This window comes from Lepidothrix coronata, unplaced genomic scaffold (assembly GCF_001604755.1).
Source record: "Lepidothrix coronata isolate B3197 unplaced genomic scaffold, Lepidothrix_coronata-1.0 Scaffold62, whole genome shotgun sequence".
Lineage (NCBI taxonomy): Eukaryota > Metazoa > Chordata > Aves > Passeriformes > Pipridae > Lepidothrix > Lepidothrix coronata.
Genome location: NW_016690242.1, coordinates 71,059 through 85,858, shown reverse-complemented (window position 1 = coordinate 85,858; position 14,800 = coordinate 71,059). Strand labels below are relative to the sequence as shown.

At 37.6% G+C, this 14,800-nt stretch overlaps 1 protein-coding gene across 5 annotated transcripts in view; it reads right to left on the bottom strand.

Annotated features, from left to right (window-relative positions):
* The window catches only part of ADAM22 (ADAM metallopeptidase domain 22), an 87,996-nt gene that overhangs the window by 43,857 nt on the left and 29,339 nt on the right, over positions 1-14,800 (bottom strand). For all 5 annotated transcript variants that reach the window (XM_017817727.1, XM_017817728.1, XM_017817729.1 and 2 more), the window contains 7 exons: positions 11,221-11,284; positions 10,536-10,605; positions 6,882-6,952; positions 6,323-6,397; positions 3,620-3,691; positions 2,434-2,600; positions 429-513 (listed from right to left, as the gene is read on the bottom strand). In XM_017817727.1, coding sequence (XP_017673216.1) covers positions 429-513; positions 2,434-2,600; positions 3,620-3,691; positions 6,323-6,397; positions 6,882-6,952; positions 10,536-10,605; positions 11,221-11,280 — 600 coding nt within the window. In that variant the 5' untranslated portion in view covers positions 11,281-11,284. The remainder of the gene's footprint in view (positions 1-428; positions 514-2,433; positions 2,601-3,619; positions 3,692-6,322; positions 6,398-6,881; positions 6,953-10,535; positions 10,606-11,220; positions 11,285-14,800) is intronic.

The following is a 14,800-nucleotide window of genomic DNA, read 5'->3' as shown; positions in this document are numbered from 1 at the left end:
GATCACCCTTGAGGAGAAAAGGCAACGCAGAAAGAATCGTGCCTTGCAGAATATACCACCTAAGGAGTCTTTCTGTTGTGCCTTTTGAGACCGGACGTGCCTGTCTTGTATTGGCCTTTTCAGCCACCAACGCGCTTGCAACAAACATGGGTAGAGCCCTTCCCAAATCTTCGTTCGCGAAGCCCAGCCATGATTGTGGCTGCAAATATGAATGACAGGATATTGCAGAACTTGCTGAAAAGTGTATTTGAATCTATATCTGACTTTATTCACTCATCACTTCATTGAGATGTCCCTTCTATAGAGCTGCACTAAAATTCTGAATCAGTAAAGAAAAGGAAAAATATTTTGAGGAACATATCTGCACTGATAAATTCTGTGCAGATAAATTTCCACCACTTTTTGCTCATACCAGTATCCCCACCTACCTCATTCACACCTCCGCCTTTAAGCAAGGAGCAGATTCCACCCGTGTGGGCTATTCCACTTCGACTGCTCTGAAATCGACTCCCCCTTTGACAAAACGGAAAAGAAATGGAAGTTTACCCTGATCAGTCCATGAGTTTTGCATCTATCTATTCCAGTATCTACCCTTCTGATTTTCAAATGAGAAGCTGGCATTTGCAAATGCTGGTTGCCACCACTACACTGCAAACTGTGCAGAAACAAAATGGGAAAAACAGATAACCACTCACACACCTCACATGACAAATTATCTCCAGAAAAGTTATACCATCTTGCCTCCTCCTTCTCAGAATACCGAATACAAGAAGGTATAAGAAGAGGACTATTTTGCCAAATCACCTGGATCCCACGAGTCCTTTGTTTCTTGACATACCACCGCACTGAGTGACTTCTGCTGGCACATGCTACAGGCAGAGTGCAGGAGAGGCCATCATGCTGCCAACGCAGGGGAACTAGTAAAATGACACTGTCTAATTAGGCAATGCTGATGGTAAAACTCATAGGGAGATGCATTAGTGGAAGATGCAGAGGTAGGTGAAAATTCCCTGAAACTGCAGTCCATCTCATCCAAGGAACAGATGCACTCCAAGCCTAAATCTAGTCACCTCTTTGGCGCTGACCACATCAGCATGAATGACTGCCAGTTACTGGAGACAAAATATACTCTGCTTTGCTTGAGAGTACTGATCCATCTGAGCCCTGGCAAGTTATTTTTCTCAAAAAAATAAGAAAACCATCGAGAAGCAATACAATGGGCTAACTGCGATGAAGGTGAAAGTTCATTTGTAACCACCGTACCATCACACTGGCTAACCTCACCTCCCAGCTTAGCCATGTCTCACTCAAGTTCAGAAACTGCTATTTCTAAACAATCTATGAATGCAATACCTCAAACACCATTTGGTGGCGCTATAGATAGCATTAGAATTAGCATTACAGGCCAAATCAAGCTCTCTTCTGTCATAGTCAATCCACACATATTCACAAGAACAAGACATCCCCCCAAAGATCTTACAATATATCAGAGAACAACCATGAAGGATGTGAGAAAACCTGATTCCCATTTAACAGATGAAGATCTGAGTCATGGAGAAACAAAAATCTACAAGCACCACTTGCAGATCTTAGCTTTCTTCATGACAGAAGTCAATGACAGTAATTAAGCATGTGCAAAAATTCTGAGAGGATGGATACTGGGCTTGGGTATTCTGGAACCATACTGGAGTAATGTAAAAGTGGGGTGTTTAAGTTAAGTTTATTCATATAGGATTCTAAAATAGTCAGCGCAGAGAAAAAAGGACCCCAAAAGATATTCATACAGCCTGTCTGTTGTGGATCAAAAATCTCAGCCATGAACCTCTCCTCTGTTTTTGGAGGTTCTATTTTATGACATCAATCTGATTTCCAAAACAATTAAGATATTTAGAGAAAATAACATTCCTCTCGTCTTATTCTTCTTATAGCTCAAATGTCTTGGGAGAACAAACTGTTTGGAGGATCTGAAGTACTTCAGTAATCCTGCAGCATGCAGGTCACTCAGTAAAGTAAAGCAGGCCATAGTGTGCTAAAGCAGGAAACCTCATTGGTTTCAAAACTGATGTTCTGCTTTTAAATAATACAACAGGGCCATCCATGCTCTGCTGCTGAAGAAGCCATCCTCCAAGGTGGAACCATGCATGACCCTCCAGGTATCTGCGTTTGTGGATAGGTAATTGCACAGAATAACAAAGGATTACAGCACATGCAGCTCAGTCTTAGTACGTTAAAACTAAAACGAGAGTCAAACCTCTAGTTGCATTGGCAGGCAATCTGAGCATTATCTTTTCCCCACCTCCCCACTCAAAACATTTTTTCTGAATTATTGTGGATTACATACACAACAGAAAGGAGATGCATGAGCATCTTGTGAGAATCAACCCCCAAGGAAAGAAAAAGCCCAGTAATAAAACATCACAGGAGGTTACGTACGAAAAAAGGTGAACTGCGTCACTTTTCTCTCTGATAAAATCCCTCCTATATTTCATAAACTCACGCAGGGTCACCAAGGGATTTTCAGATATGGTGAACTTGTTATCAGTAGCCCAGGTTTCCATGGCAACCAATACTATCCTGGTGTTAAGTTGTTCTTTATATATCTAGTATATTAACAGAATGAACAAATACATTATGTCAAATAGAACAAAGGTGAGTTTTACCCTTTCTCGAAATAGCTTGCATTTTTACATAACTAAATAATTAGCTTCTTCTAGCACAATTTAGGTTCTCCCAGGTGATTTTATCTCCCTTAAAACCAACAAACATGAAAACAAAGTAAAATCTAAATTTTAGGCCTAATTCTTCAATCAGCTCTCTTAGTCTGCAAAAAGATCCCTTGTAGGTCCTACACAGGTAGAGGTGCATAGAAGAAAGATATGATTTTTGAAAAATTACTATAGAACCATTCCAAATACCACAAAGATTTGGAATTAATGGGTCTTTTATAAATCCAGCTTACCCCAGTGACACACAAAGGCTCTCTTGTACTGAATAGTGATCTATAAAACCATATTTTTTACTGTTGTACACCTCTACAGGAGTATTTAACCTTATGCTGGCTGAATCACGAAAAAGAGGCTATCCTTTCAATGCTGGGGGTTAACACTCCACACCAAATACTTTTAAGCATTTTTTCTACTAATACTGTTCTTTTTCTTGCAATACTTTAGTGGAGTGAGGTGCAAGAGTCAGCATCTCATCCAATTTAGCATCATAGATATAATCCACAAAGCCCACCTCTACATCCCTATTCTAACTCATTTACTCAAATGCACTTTTTCTGGAGAATTTTAGTGCATTCTTATTTCAGATTGTCTTTTGGCTTTCAAGTTGTCAACACAGGGATCTTGTGTTAAAAATTGTCCTATCTAAGGTACTCTTTAATACCCAGACTCAAGACACTGATCCAGCAGAATACTTAAACATTTGAAGCCACAAGAAGTCTCTAATGCTAGACAAAGGCTTTATAGGTGGCTGACTGTGGTTCTAGATGAAAATTTGTGATCTTCACATACATTATTATTGGAATACAATGAACTGACAACTCCTGCATATATCGCCAGGAGAATCATATGACTCATCTCACACATAAAAGAACATTTAGTTGAGTGATACTTACTAAATCTGCCATGTTCACAACTGATTTAGCATAGCTGTTAGTATGGCCGACTGACAAGCGGTGCTTCTTACACTGCGAAACGAACACAGACAAGTTACACATGCAGAATTCAGAAAAATAAGCTCCATTTCCAAAAAAGAATGAAGTAAAAAGCAACTATGTCAACAGTAAAACCCCTGTGCAAAGTTTGGTCTCCTGTGCTGAATGTAATGACAAGAAGCAATACTGGAAAATTGCTCAGAAATTCAAATTACTGATATACTTTACAACAGCTGTTGCGAGGACCTATTAATTCCTGTTTGGAAAGTACTCTAAGGCCTTTACTGGGAAATGCTATAAGAACCACAACATATTGTTACTCTTCTTATCTTTATTGTTGGCAACTTTAAAGTCCATCACAAATGCCAACGCAGAAATTAGCAAAAAAACTTCTATAGTTGAGACTCCTCGAAAGGTGTTATCCCAGAAATCCAGACGTGGCTGCATCCATTTTCTAATCTAACAGACTTCCTCTTTTTTTTTCTTCTGTTCTCTTTCTCAAGCTGTTTTCTGTTTTTCTGCTTGTATAGTTACACATTCCCAAAATGCTACAGTAACTGGTTCAAATCATTTCAGCAATCAGATTACAATGGCACCTTTACTGAAATCTGCATAGCAGTTCTATAAAGATGACACTGAAAACAGCTGTCCAGGTACTCCTATTTACAGGAAAAAAACACTTATGAATGAGCACCATGGGTATGGAAGTCACAAGTATTTCAGAGTAATTTAGGACAAAATGGACTAGATTTTCAGAAATGTTTAACTATCTTGTGCCCCATGATGCTTGATTTTGGAGTGAAAGTTGTCCATATTTTCTGTAAGTTAGGATCTTTTAGTGGGAAAGAAGAAGCGCCCAGCAACTAGCGGGTGAGAAAGATATGGTTTCAAGAAGGAATGGGGGGAAAAAAACCACCAAAAATAAGGAAGTTACTGGAAAAAAAAACAAAACCAAAAACAAAAAAAAAAACAGAAGAACAGGACTGTGAATCTAAAAATGACAGAAAGGATGAAATGAAAAAGCTAAAAAATAAATGGAAAATGAAACACTGAAACAAAGGGAAATAAGTATACTACTCAAGTCTCTATTTGCAATTAAAATCTCACACTTTAGGATACTTAGAGACACTGGAGGCCTACTGAAATATTTTCAGTATAATAATTTATAAGTCCATTTGGGTTTTATGAGCTTTATTCCCCAGCTGGAAGCAATGGTTGGACAAGCAGCTGAGAGGGCAGAGAGGCAGGCACTGCACCCCTCACAGTGGTGAGCACCCCAGGGGGACTGGTGGGATGTAGCCAGTTCCCTGGACCAGAGGAGGAAGCATGAATTTCATTGTGCCCTCTGGGAATGCCTGGTGAGGGTGAATGGCAAAAGCAGCTCCAACTCTTTAGGGTGTCAGCTCCACACCGAGTGCACCTGGAGCAAGGCATCGACTGATGCACAGAGGGAAGTCTAAATACACATGTGCACCAGCCCAGGCCACGGGGAAAGGGACAACCCCAGAGCCGACAATGATACTTCCTTCTCCCACGAGATTATTTGGCTTCTTCAGTCATGGATATTCACTGGCATTTGCTTCCAAGAATAAACTCTTAAGTGGACTGACTCTTGCAGTAGCTGCAATTAATCAAAGTCAGAAAACATGGTCCTTGGAGAAAATCTTCCCAAACAGCTAAGGTCCCAAGGGGAAACTTGTTGCTTCATGTCTTTAGGATCAAACACAATTACACCGATTTAGAGAATTTGCATCCATTATTTTTCATTTTAATCCAAGAATTTTTTGCTATGCTCACCAAACTGAGCTGAAGGAGGAGCATGCTGTCCAAGGACAGTGACACATTCCTTGTATACTTTGATGTCTATTTTTGCCAATTTGGGTATTGTTTGAGAGAACCACTGCACATTAAAGAAGGAGCAGACAAAATGTATAGAAATATTTTGATTTTTAAAGCCATAAAGGACCATAAAATTACCTAATGTCATCGGTCAGATGAACACCACCAGTCTGAACTTTTATCCAGTCACTTCAAGATGGGATTCTATTGTGTTTGACACTACCTTTGAAGACTGCAAGGCATGAAGAATTCACCCTTTCCTTTGATATTTTCATTAATTATTAATCATCTTCACTTACATAAATCTGTGCCTTTTCCCACTTCAATGAGCCTGGTTTTTCTTCAATACACTAATCTTTATTATGTCTCTTTCCACTACATTAAAGAGCCTATTTATGTTCTCCCAGAGAAAGTATACAAGTTTAACAAAATAATTTCTCTATATTGATTTGGATGTATCAAAAAAATGTAGTTACTATTAATTTCCCCACTGTCAACTGCAATAACTGCACTATTGATTGCTGAGTGGCTGTAACTAAGAGAAGTGTTCAAGAAAGCCAGAAAGAAAATCATCAGCTTAAGTCACACTGACATTACTTTATGACCCTTTTTCCTGATACTCAGGCCTAGTTGCATTCCTTGTGTAATTACCTTGCCAAAATTCAGAAACAACTTCATCAATGGTTAATGAAACCAGAATCTTTTTTATTAAGGACATAGTAAATGTAATTGTTGCCATATATTGTTCTTAATTGTTATCTCTTATGGATCAAGTAAAGGTGATGCTAATTATAATTGTAAGATCTTGAAGTGTGTCAGTCTTACCATTAGATGATCATTTACAATCATTAACTCAATGTATTTTGTTTCTTCTTCAACTTTACGTGGAATCTGACGAACCTACAGAGAGAATATAACTCTAAGGTTAGAGTCTTACAATACAGACAGAGTGTAACTGGTACCAAACACCTGCACTTAGTGGCTCCCCCACTTTAATAAACAGGGAATGAACTCTCAGTTGAGAATATTTATTTTGAATCAAAATAAAGTGAGCTACTTGTCACTATTGTAACATAAAAAAATATATGTATTTCATTAATGGAAGTTTCTGATAAAACTCTATACTCAAAATAAGAGAAAACAGTTTTTCATTTGGAATTCAGCATTATTTAACAATTTAATAACTCTTCAAGTAAGCAATGTCCAAGAGAACCCAACAATGTTCAGCCCACATTACATATCTCTTTTTGTAACAGTTGCATTGATATAGAGACCTCGTGCCAAACCAGCACAAGCAGCAGAACTCCATGTGGGCAAATTAACTCAGCAGACATGAAAAAAACTTGATGGCATATTACTTATAAACAAACATATTGGCACATACCTGCCTTTTCCTTCTTTTGTGTCTTGGCCTTACAACAAAATTCTGTGATGTAGCATTCATCTGCCAGAACTCTAAGCAGAAAACACAGACAAATACACTGAATATTTATAAGAATATATTCCAATAATTGGTGACCCTGATGCCACACAACCGTATTATGGCATTCTTCAGCACATCAGATGCAGTAACAACTCATTTTTTAAAGTTTCCAACTAGAAAGGAGGCAACGTTACAGATGCTTCTCAGTAACAGGGCTCTTATTAAAAACTCTACTAGTGATAATCTGGGTCTGTTGAAACAGATGATCTGTGGGTGTCACACTTCTGAAAGCACAGCAGATGTTCTATGCCAAAACTTCACCAACACTGGGCATGAAATATAATTAGCACAGTGCTTCCATGGAGTGAATAACATTTTCAGGAATTCAGCAGCCATTGACAGAGTTCTTGCAATAGCTACCTAAATTAATAAGAAGAGCATGGAAGGCAGAATTAATGCTTTAAGACGATTATATTCTCAAAGTAAAATATGTCAGGGCTGGGAGAAACCATATAAGATTTGGCAATGCTCACTTATCAATACAATATTCCTCCCTGCTAATCCCACTGTGTCTTTAATTTCTTAAACCTCTAATCATACGCACCAAGTAGTTTATTCTTTTGCCAAATCCCTTCACCAAATCTATTACTAGCCACTCATGGAAAAGAACACATTATAAATTAAGCAGAAGACAATACTTGTTCTCACCCTTTTAAATGTCCAAGAAGTAATTTTCCATCATTAATCTTAGATTCATAGTCGCTGCCTCTCTTTCCCTATACAAAAGAAATCTCTTTCCTTATCTTGTATAAACGTGTTTGCTACTCATATAACCCCGAGATCTTTCTTTGAGACATGTAAATTAAATGTTTGCTTCATTTGTAATATTTCTTTTTCCCTTTACTGACTTCACACCAAAGGCTCCCTATTTATAGAGACCCTATAGAGACCTGCAGTCTCTTGAGTTTGCAAAGGTGAGAAACTAAATCTTGAAAACTTTCTTACAGTGTTGTTTTTATTATGCTTTATATATGTTAATTAATTTAGCATGTGTTCTGGTGCCACACAACTGGATCTTAACCTGTCATTTTTGGTTTAATAACATGAGTAATGAAACTGGTAAAAATAACACTTTTCAACTAATAAAAAAATAATTTACAATACGTACACGGGGTCTCAGATAACTTTACCAGCAAATGTGATTGGTTTACCACCATTGGAAGTCAGTCATCTCCAGAGGGAAATGATGCAGCCATTAATGTTAACACATTAACACATTAACACTGTGTTATAATTCACAAGCTGGATGAATTCACACACAGTACATTTCCAGCCAAGAGCCTTCAGGCAACAGAACATGACCAGCAAAATCACTGAAAGCCCAACAGATATTTTGATGGGAGTAGTTTACCTTGAAAAACTGTAATGAGGATTCGCAGTCATAGAATCATTTTGGTTGGAAAAGACTGCTAAAATCATTGAATCCAACTATAAACCAAACACTGCCAAGTCCAATTAAATCATGTCCCTAAGTGTCACACCTACACATTTTTCAAGTGATGTCAAAAAAAAAAAAAGGGACATCTGTTACACGTTATTTGAAAAATAGCACCTTCAATACCATAGTGTTATCTAAGGCTGTATCTAAGGCCTTACAGGTTGTGGGGAAAAATATAGTCTAGTAAATACAAAGTCAAATGCTCTAAGCATGCCAAGTCATCCATCCAAGCTTTCCTTATTTAAAGCCCTATTACCTCTCAGACCATTCCAAAGTACTGTACAATAAAATCTTTTGTGCAATACCTTGCTTTTTTTTAATACACAAGGAGCAAAAGAATGTAAAAAGTACATTGCTATCAATGATAGTGATATTGTAGTATAACAGTGTGTGCTTTTACTATCACTGATAGCAAATAATCCCTATTACTTGATTTTTTTTTTCCTTTCTAACATCAATATTGGAGCTGATGATACATCCAGTTCATTCCTAATGCAGTGCTGAGTGGAAATCTTAGCTTATACAAACATTCTTTCAAAGATAAGAGGAAAATCTTGGCTTCAAGGAAGATTCCCTTAGGCTGGTCAAATTGATAAATTACAAGAGTAATAAGGAATGTAAGAAATACTGATGACATACCGTAGCACAATGTTTGCTACTAATAATAATAATTCTGCTGTAGTACTTTTTAAAAAATCAATCATAACAATACTATTAGCAATTAATTGCCAATATTATTTAAAGAAAAAAAGACAAGTCAAGACAACGCTCTGCACTCCTCAGCACTGGAAGGGAAGAGGCAGGACCACGCAGAGACATCGATGGGGCTCTCGTCCTCTGGAGCTGTGGCTATGCATGGAGGATGACTTAAAGAGACATAAATTGAATAAACACTGACAAAGAAAAATTGTGGGATTCTTAATGAGGATGTATTATAACTATGGAAATTTTCACTACAAACCTCAGAAACACCTTTTCAAACAATTTTACAAAAGCAAGTATGGGCATATGGGAAAGCAGACTGTGAGTTAAAGTTTATTTATCCATACATGGTATACTAAACATAAAGATTCATTCTTCAGAACCAAAATTAGGTGAGCCAGTTGTAGCAATTTCCCTTGGCTTTTTCCTCATTAGCTCTCTGAATTATTCTACTTTGCTTGACAACTACCAAACCTGCACACACTCTGCTCCAGGGAAGGACCATTCTATGTGCAGTACTCAGCACCATAAGATCTCAGATTCCACTGTTACCACAGGACAAAAAGTTTGTAACAAGAAGACTGGACATTCATAACTCTCCTGAAGAAATTAGTCTAGAGGTAGTTTGTACTAAAACATCAGTGTTTATGACAAAAAGTTTTATTTATCTAGGATATATATCGTAGAGTAGGAAAATGCATCTGTAAAATTGGCAGATCCTTGACAGAATGGGGATATGTCATAAATACTGCAATTTTAGCTTCAATTAACATGCCAACTTCTCAGATGAAAACTCATTTTTTTAAAAACCCCTTCTCCATCCATACAAAATATGAAAGGTTCGTGGGCATTCATCATACAAACACTTGAAACCACTTCTGCCTCTAAATTCATTTGCACTGAAATGCATGGCTCTTATTAGAGCCAGTACTGTGAAAGATGCTGATTGGACTGGAGATGAGAGAGTCACTGAACAGCAATGACATTTGGCAAGTTCTTGTCTCCCATGCTTATGCTCACACCATGGTACTTGCTCTGTATCTCAAAACAGGAAAAATTCATGAAGAGTTATCAACCACTGGCAATGTAAGGTTTATTTTTATCATCTTTAGGCTACCTCAATCCTTTCCGCTCTACAAATACTAGCACATAATTCACTCCATACACCACATGATTTTTTTAAGAGAAACATATATCACAACATGAAGTTCTAGGAGAGGTTTCATTCATTGGATTCAGGGTTCTTTTAGCACTTCCGTCAAAATCTTTTTTTTCAATGCCTTTTTACTTAATTGGGGAAAAGAAGATACATACAAAGAAACAATATACTATCAGAAGATGATCTATTAAATACCATTAACAAATTTGGCCTTAGAATAAAATTTCATAAGTCATGAATAGTAAAAAAATCATACCAGATGGTAGGTCATCAGAAGGAAACTCAAACAACTTGGATTTGTAAACAGAGTGGAAATGGAAGTCATCCTGTAATAGTAAATAATTGCAAGAATTAAACTGGGAAAAACGAATCCATCTCATGAGCCTTAAATAGACAATTCCAAAGGTTCTTGTTATCCAACACGTATACCAGTGAACATGCAAGTTGCAAGGCACCATTCTTCTCCTTCACCCAGCTATAACATGATCACTAACATCACAGTTAATCGTCTTTCACTGGAAATATCTGAGTACATCAGAGTGGCTGAGCATGCCTAAAACTAGGCTTAAGGGAGCTGCCCAGGGAGACTCAATGAGAGTTGCAGGAGGTGCTGACCTAGAGTCAAGGATGAACCAGGAGGAAAACGATGTAATGAACCCACAGTTGGAAGTGCCAGAGAAGGGGACAGGGCTTCTGTTGCTGGCTCCAAGGGACCCTCGTCACCCTCTGTGCTGCACTGCTCTACAGCCAAGTGTTACGGAGTACACACAAACATATATACCACTGCCTAATTTTTGTCTGTGATGATGGAGACTTACATATGAGGTAAATGAGTGGAGAATGAGGAGATGATCCTTTGGTCCCACAGCCTTACGCCTACCCTGCACCCATGGATGACTGTAGTCAACAAATACAGCAGGACTACTGTAAGGTCTACTTACATCTGAAGTGTAGTTCTCATCTGGCTCAATAAGGTAAGTATGATTTCCATCATAGAACATCCCACTGTCAAGAGCAGGAAATGTAAATACTGATTTACTAAACAAATACTGGTGCAACATGGAATTAAGTTTAAGAAGTTCATATACTTTAAAAATTTAAATATTTAGAAAAGGAAGCAGTTAAAACTGGTTTCAGGAACTGAATGCAATTTCAGATCAATCTTTTGTTTCTTCACTTCAGAAAGAAAGATTTTCTCCTGTGGTTAAACAGACTGTTCTTTCTTCCACAAATCTTCTCTACAACATATACAAACACCAAAAAATGGACTAATTTAGCCAACTGAAAATCCAGTTCAAAGCCCCCACTCCCATGTAAGAGATATCTACCTTCAACAGATAAGTAAACGACCTGTCTTTATGAACATGCATATTTGGAACATAAGAATAGCTTTCCTCAAATAAAAACATGTTATTTAATTGAATTAACCTTAGGTTTTAATGGGTTTTATTAACTCTTTCCTCAGCATTTCATTTAAAGATAGTGTTGATACTGGTATTACAGTAAGAGCATAAAGTCAAAGAGTATTTCTTATATCACTACCACTCTGATCTTCAAGCAAATCAGCATATTTTTTTAATAAATCTGCCTTTATTTCAGTGGCATACATGCATGGTTGGGATTAGGTTGTATCAGCCTGTCCCTTTCAAAGAGCCACTACTAAGGTCTTTAAGCTTGGCCATAAATATGAACTGTGAACTCAAATTAGGCACATAGCCCTCAACAGCAGCACAAAAGCAAGATTATTTATTTATTTGCATTACTCTTAAAAAAACCCAAAATAAACACTGAATTATAAACAACAAAACCAGATACTTTTCTTTTTTCTTATGCAGCAGGTTTTCCTAATCGGCAAAATTGACAATTACAGAAGTATCTTGGGTTATTGACTGTATAACATACATCAAGTGTGAGCATGAGTAATTTCTAAACTGTAAAGCTGTTTCACCATTCAAATTACCTGTGCCTACTCTTTAGAAATAAATACTGTCTACACATCTTACGTGAAATATTCTAGCACCTGCTGAAGTTTCTTTGCTTGGGAATAAGGTGAGGTTGGGGAATACCCTGTAGCTTTTTATCAGGCAAAACTTCCTTGTAATTGCAATTTTAGTTAAGCGCAGTCTGCAAGACAAAGCTCTATCAGCAAACAGTTTCTCGTGATACTGCTGCACCCAGCAGCACTGATCTCTGATCAAGTCACTCAACAGTGACAACAGTAACAGTCACAGCTGACCTACAGATCTGGCTTGTCCTCTCAAAGCATTAATGGCTCTCTTCCAAACAACTTCAACAGCCCAGTGTGCTGTGAATAAACCCTATGCTCACCGACGTGTTAGAGAGAAACCAACACCAAAACATGGGCCATTTCAAAAACCTGCATTTTGATGATGTATCGTCTTCAAACAATCAAACTTGTAGCCATGAAAGTCAAATTTGCAGCAGTAACGGCAGTTTTAACACTCACCACCAGCTGGCAGCAAAATCTCAGACCTGCCCGCTGTCTGTGCCCTCTCCTCCAAACCCAAGGCTGCCTGACTATAGCTTATTTATATCCCAGCAACCGCTGTGTTTTGCATTCAAAGTCTTTTTTGTGTTAACCCATAGGAAACCGTGGTTACTGCACATCCCACAGAAAACAACAACAAAAATCCAAACAAAACGGCTCGCTGGAAGTTAAGGTTGCAAAGGTACCTTTGTCATTAGTAAAGTCATTAAGAGAAGACATTCATAATTGTAACTATTCTGTCAGCCAGTCATCCGATCAATTTAACTAATAAAAGGAAGCACACAAAATAGACATTACCCACAGAAGAACTTATAATTTATGATTAAAAAACCCCAACATTTTCTCACATGTATGAAAAATTCTGCTGTTACTGGCCGAGATCCAGAGGTACTAATATGCAAGAGAAGAGACTGGCATGAACTTCGAGAATATGAAGCTTGTTATTCGATTAAAGGCATCTGTTCTGTCTTATGCACTTCTTAAAATTCATGAAAGTAAATGTCCTGCCCTGTAGACCTTACCAGAAGACAACTCTTCCCAGATTCCCTTATTCCAGCGAGGCGCTCCAAACTGTGGTTGAAGTGAAGGAACTCTGATTGCCAGTGTGAGTTTCTAGTAATTACTTATCATTTAAATTCGAGTGTGTAGGAACTAGTTGTAATGACAGAAATGCAGTGTCAGAGAACGTGAGTTTAATACAGCTCAGGAAAGCATTACTTTTTCATACTGGATGCTCTAATTACCAGCCTGCTAGAGAAAGATTGTGAAGGATAACTCTGCTGAAACTTTATTGTAATAGGAAAAAAAAAGGGGGGGAGGGGAGGTTGAGGAGGGGAAGATAACTCTCAAGAGAGAGCTCAATCACACAATTAAAAAAATGCATCATTTTTGATGCATCATTTTGACCAATTTGAATATCAGGCCATTTAAGAATACATAGCAGCAGGATGCTCAGTCTTAAGAATAAACCCACAAAAAGAGGGCAGGGAAGGACAGATGCAGGCTCTCCTTCCTTCCTGCTTTTTCTCCTAGGAGTTAGCAGGGGCCAGGACCTAATGGATCATTGCTAATGGAAGCCATGCAGTGGCTCAGGATGCATTAGGATGCTACTATTTTTAGTCTCACTGTCCATACTGAAACTGGGTTCAAGTTTCTTGAGCTGCACAGCTGTTAATCAGGTAAGTGCAAGGATGCAAGCCTTCTGCATGCATTCTAGCCCTTCCTAACAAAGAACATACAAGTATAAAAGAAAGACACTACTTAAATATACTACTAAATAACACTACTTAAATATATGTACTTATATGGTTGATACCAGAACTACAGAATAGCTGAAGATAGACAACAGGCTGAAGATTTCCATCAGCTAAGCCCCATTTCTGCAGAAAAAGGCAAAGCTCACATAACCTTCACAAAGATTCACTTGCTGCTGCGACTTTTCAAGCTGATCTCAGTATCAAAAGTGCTGAGATCCTGTAATTCCCAGATGCAACAGGCACTGAAGTTGCTTGGTTGCTCTGAAAACCTGACCAGTATCATTCAATAGTACCAAAAGTAGACAGGTCCAAAAGTTGTACAATCAATAACACAGCTTAATGTAACCTTCAGATGATAGATGCTTTAATTATATTATCACTAAAATTATGAAATTCAAAGCAAAATTATTGCACCATTTTATATCTTTCCTTCTAGATTTTTCAAGATTTTACTATATCAAAGGTATTTATTCAATGCCACGACTTAAGGCCAGCAATTCTGTTTAAAAAAAAAAAAGGATAGTACAAAATAAACTCTAAACTGACATTTTCTTTGTAAAGAAATTAGAAAAGAAAGATAATATACATCATTGTAGCAAAAAGAAAAGACATCATTTCCAAATGGTACACTGGTATTTTTTTCATTCTTGTAGAATAGGATGTTTTCAGCTACTTCTACTCTGTTGTCTCTAATAAATTATCTTAAAACAATACCTGGCCACTGCCATAAGTACTCAGTTTGAAAAAAAAAAAAAA